At 42.4% G+C, this 5,465-nt stretch overlaps 1 protein-coding gene across 1 annotated transcript in view; it reads right to left on the bottom strand.

The window, feature by feature from the left end:
- The window catches only part of LOC103369184 (solute carrier organic anion transporter family member 3A1-like), a 29,903-nt gene extending 24,688 nt beyond the window's left edge, over positions 1-5,215 (bottom strand). Inside the window, exons 1-2 of the mRNA XM_008297839.1 lie at positions 5,057-5,215; positions 1,432-1,891 (exon numbers count right to left, since the gene is read on the bottom strand). Of these exons, the coding sequence (XP_008296061.1) occupies positions 1,432-1,891; positions 5,057-5,215 (619 nt within the window). The remainder of the gene's footprint in view (positions 1-1,431; positions 1,892-5,056) is intronic.
- Between the last annotated feature and the right edge of the window lie 250 nt (positions 5,216-5,465).

Genomic DNA, 5,465 nt, shown 5'->3' with positions numbered 1-5,465 from the left:
TCCAGTTTTGTCTCGTCTGTCCATAGGACATTCTCCCAGAAGCTTTGTGGCTCGTCAACATGCACTTTGGCAAATTCCAGTCTGGCTTTTTATCATTTGTTTTCAACAATGGTGTCCTCCTTGATCGTCTCCCATGAAGTCCACTTTGGCTCAAACACCGACTGATGGTGCGATCTGACGCTGATGTACCTTGACCTTGGAGTTCACCTTTAATGTCTGTAGAGGTATTGTTCTGGGCTCTTTTGTTACCATTCGTATTATCCGTCTCTTCCATTTGTCATCAATTTCTCTCCTGCGACCACATCCAGGGAGGTTGGCTACAGTCCTATGGATCTTAAATTTCTGAATAATATGTGCAACTGTAGTCACAGGAACATCAAGCTGCTTGGAGATGGTCTTATAGCCTTTACCTTTAACATGCTTGTCTATAATTTTCTTTCTAATCTCCTGAGACAACTCCCTCCTTGGCTTCCTCTGGTCCATGTTTAGTGTGGTACACACCATGTCACCAAACAGCACAGTGACTACTTGTAACCCTATAAATAGGTCAACTGACTGATTACAAGTTTGTAGACACCTGTGATGCTAACTAGAGGACACACCTTGATTGAACATGTCCCTATGGTCACATTATTTTCAGTCTTTTCTAGGAGTACCATTATTTTTGTCCAGGCCTGTTTCATGAGTTTATTTTTTAAAATAATTTTGTTGAACCACAGTTCAAAAGCAATGTCTGATTTTCATTGTTAAATTTTAATAGAATTTTTATTATTACTTTTGTCAGATTCAAGTTATTTCTGTGACCGTTGTAGGTTTTTCTTTCATATACCGAGGGGTACCAACAATTTTGTCCACATGTGTATCTATTTCCAATAGTCCATCCATTTGGATATTCATTGATGATAGACCAATACATAATGGATAATCAGAAGTGTACAGATACCTATCTATCCATCCATGACATAGATGAAAAGACAAACAGGTGTCCACATGTACCTTTTCATCCACAGATAAAAGAGGCCTTAGATAAATAATATCCAGATATATCTGTTCATCTCCGTAGCAACATTTCATTACATTCTAAATGAAGGATGGATAGATGAACAGATGTGTGGATATCTGTCATTCATAGATAGCTCCACAGAGTGTGTCGACCTCCAGTATATAGGTAGAATTATATTGAATTATTGCGTTTTGACTTTTTTCAGTTTTACAACTAACCATCTTTTGGTGAGATTGTACAAGAGTAGTAGGTCCTAGGAAGAAACCTGAGTGTTTTGTCGTCGCGGAGACGTGTATGTTGCTGTAGAATTTCAGTCACTGGATTCAAATGACTTTGCAGTATAAAAACATGATTAATCCAACTTATTTTTAATGATTTACTAAAACCAAAATGTATTACATTGTGCTCTGCTCTCCCCCACAACTCACCTATATACAGTGAGGAGTCCTTCCTATGAACGTGGTCATCGATATAGGACACTCCCAGAGGCTGGACAGGTGTAGCCCCGATACCCAGCAGAACCTGGGCTCCGATCAGCAGAAGGTACATCATATTGGTGTTGGCACGGTTGCCACATTTAAACCCAGAGTCTCGGTTTTCTGACCTGGAGATGTTGGAACAGACGTCCCTACCGTCCTCAGCGTGCCACGAGTCCCCAGCCTCGTACTCGTACTGATGAGTCAGGAACTCGGGCAGAGCTGACAGCAACGCCCCCAAAGCCATGACAATCCCGCCGCAGCCGATCAGGCGGGGCCGGTGGGCCTTGGCGCCAAAGTAGCTGACAAACAGGATGAGGGCCAGGTTGCCGATTTCAAAGCTGCTCGCAATGACTCCCACATCGGCACTCTGGAGGTTGAAGCGTCTCTCCAGAGTGGTCAGAACACTTACCTGACAGAGAAGGAGACAGACAGAGAACAAGTGTTACAACTAACAACCAATGACATCAACCCATTAACTATTTCAGGTGGTGGACATGCTATTAATTACTGTATTGATCTCATCAGAGTGCAAATTTGACATGTTTTACATATAAATGATTGTGCGCAATAATAAGAGTTTATAGTGTCAGGCTTTATGCAGTAGAAGCTGGAACTCCAGCCGTCTGCCTCTGTCTCACAGCTCATACCAACAACAGCAACCTGTTGGTGACACGCAGTAGCTAAGATGCACTGCAGAGTGGCTGCATCCAGCATCTTTATGCCCCATCTTCTTCCCCGTCATGCAACAACATCCCCGAGGCTTGCCTGACGCCAACCTCAGTGAGGAGATATGTGCATGTGTATGGCTGTAGGCAAGAAACCTCACGCAGCTGTTCTAATTAGGCACAAACACACTGTACCAGCTGTGTTCTGGGTGAGGAAGTGATGAACTTGCATCAAATGTGTGCTGGGTTTATCTACACGACTGAGGGTAAATGGTTGGTCAGGAGTTATTTTAGACTTGTATTAATCATTCATCCACAGCAAAAAAAACAAACAAAAAAAGGGAAACGCATAGGCCAAAAGATTTCTCAAAGCACTTCAAGGTAATAAGGAAAATTAAACCATTTCTATGTACGTCACAGGGGTAAAATCACAGCTGTCAGACTGCATTGCAAAATAGGACAATTTGTTCTTGTCTTTTTTGTTAGGCTATTATTATTAAGTCAGGTTTATTTCCAATAGTGATGAATCAATATCATGGAAAGATGCATGTTCCAATTCCTTAAAGCCCAAAATGAGAATGTTACACCGCAGAACACTATTATATCCCTTTACTATCGCATCAAAGAAAAGCTTCAGTTCCTCCATAACAGGCTGGGATTAAGGCATTCTTGGCATTTAAATGATTATCAAAACAGCTAATAAAAAACAGTTTAATCTGTCAATCAATTTATTAGTTATTTTTAGTTAATCTTGCCGTCCAAAAGTCATTTTGGTAGAGGACGACCACCTCTGGGTAACTCAGTACTACAGGTTCTATGTTTATCAAAAACCTATGGATCACATGCTCACTGAAGGAGAAACAACTGAGGGGCCCTCAGCCTAGTCATGCTGTACTGAGCCTGTCCTTAGAGAAACGCCACCAGAGGTGTCTGGACAGCATTCGACAAAGCTAGACAACTGGCAGCCCCCACCTTCCTAAAAAGGATGAACAATCTGTAATTCACTTCTAAAATAGGAAGATGGCTGTCAAGCGCCTATTATTTCAGCTGTGGAACACTAACCTAGTTCTGTCATCAAACACATGGACGGACTGTCTGACAAAATACAGCAATTACAGCTGCATGTCGGAAAATTATTTTCAATTATTTATCATTTATCAAACTTATCTATCTTATCTTTGGTTAGAAAAAAATGTGTTCAATAACATAACAAATTGGGAGGGCACATTTCAGAGGTCAAAGGATCTTTAAGACAGAGATAAGAAAGAGCTTTATGCATGGCCTCAGACTGAATGCTTCAGGAGAACAGCCCCTTTGCAGCTTTTATATTCCAGAATTAGCCACTTCAGTCCAATCCACTCTGACATTCATAGACAATAGAAAGACAAAAGTCTGTTGAGCTAAAATTAAGTGCCACTGAGAAAAAAAGTACTCTGTATCAGCACAGTAGCTGAATAAATAACAGAGAGAGAATAAAGGTGATGATGAACAATATTTTATACAGGAGAGGATAGACAGTGCTTCTACAGCGTTTTTATCTGCTAAAGATGCATTCTTGGTTTGGAATGCTGTTTTAAAGGAGGACGCTCCACTGCAGTCTTCAAGGAAGAAAAATAACCGTTGCAAAACACAATAAACCAACTCAGTTGTTTGTCTGCCAAGCTGCAGAGTTAAACAAATGCCATGGAGGAACATTTTTTGCAAGCTCTTTCAGATTTTTCTAAACAAATCCTCCATTCCAAACCAGCAATCAAAAACTGCACCAGTAGGCTATAAAAGCCAGATCTATAGAGAATGAAGCCACAGACCTTTGCCCTTTCAGAATTATTTCCTTAACTGTGTTGATCAGACTAAGAAAAACGCAGCATTTCTAATGGTCTACACCTCTCAGAGTATATTTATCTGACAGGTGTAAAGATGCTGTTTTGCTGAACTCATTAAAAATAACTTCAGCACCATCCTGTTATGAACCTACACGTATTTATGGCATCACATCTGTGCTGACATCTATCTGGGGAATTGGCTTTGATGTGATGAATAAAGATGATTACAATGGCATCTTGCTCTTTTATACAGATTTACAGTAAGTGGATAAGCCAAAGACTAATGTAGGCAGATGTTCTCAATGCTGAGGTTAAGCCTTTGTCCACACCACAAAGAGCAGGTATTAATACCATTGCACTTCAAAATATCTTCATTATACCTCTGCATTACACATTGTGAATGAAATATTGACTTTTTTGCTATATTCTTTTGTTCTGGGTCCTAAAATCGTTTTTAACCCATCTGTTCATTCACTGAATATGACATTATCGCTTATAATCGTAAACTGACAGTCATCTCATGATATCAGAGTGCTAAAATCAGCACAATACTTCAATCACATGGTCACAGGAAATGCAGTGTTAATAAGGAAAGAAAAAGCTCTCGTCTTTTCTGTTGTGGAGATCACGTCATCTCCTAGGCCTCCATCCTCCAGTGTCAAAGGCCTCCTGCACCCATACCGCATATGGGTGCAGAGAGTGTAGCAGAGCCGGCAGGTTGGATGAACCTCCTGACCAGTGTTTCGTAACCTGGTCTCCAGCAGAACATCCATATACGCATATAAAATTCCCCAAACAACGTGGAGCCTCCGGCCGCTGTGACGCGCTTTGTGTCATGCAGATGGCGCATAGGCCTGATGGATAATACGCAGCATTCATCAATCAGGCGAAGCAGCGCGTCCTGTGCTTACTGAGGGATGTGATTATACTAATGTGATCAGAATAATACGACTATTAACCGCATCAGCTGAAGCGCCGCATCGTTACTCACTGTCTGCCTGAACCGGTCTGAAGGACGCTGCGTTAACCCCATGTTACCGGAGAAGCTACGTTCCTCCACACCAGCACTGTGTCCATAAAACTCACCAGATAGGCGCCCACTGTGCCCTGTGCCAACATGAGAGCACATTCCGACACCAGGAAGATCTTAATGTTGGAAAAACACGAGGTCTTCTTCTGGCTGTCATCCTGCTCCGGGTCGTCGGTGCTGCTCCGCTCTGTGCAGATCTGGTTTTTAACCTGCATCCTTCGGCTCAGGCTCCGGTCGGGTTGGACGGCATGAAACTGAACGGGTCCGGTCCGGCGGAGAGCATCTGGTTATGATGATGACGAGCTGCACTGCAGAAGAAGTGCGAATCTCGAGTCAATAGCCCGTCTAGGCTGGAATATACAGCGAGGAGCTCTGCTGTCCACTCAGCATTACGCACAGTCCGTCAGCGACCTCTCTTCAGCTCCTGTCCAGCCAGTGCGGATCAGCGGGGCTACATCATATTTA

This window comes from Stegastes partitus, unplaced genomic scaffold (assembly GCF_000690725.1).
Source record: "Stegastes partitus isolate 25-593 unplaced genomic scaffold, Stegastes_partitus-1.0.2 Scaffold27, whole genome shotgun sequence".
Taxonomy (NCBI): Eukaryota; Metazoa; Chordata; class Actinopteri; family Pomacentridae; genus Stegastes; species Stegastes partitus.
This window is presented reverse-complemented; position numbering and strand designations above follow the sequence as displayed.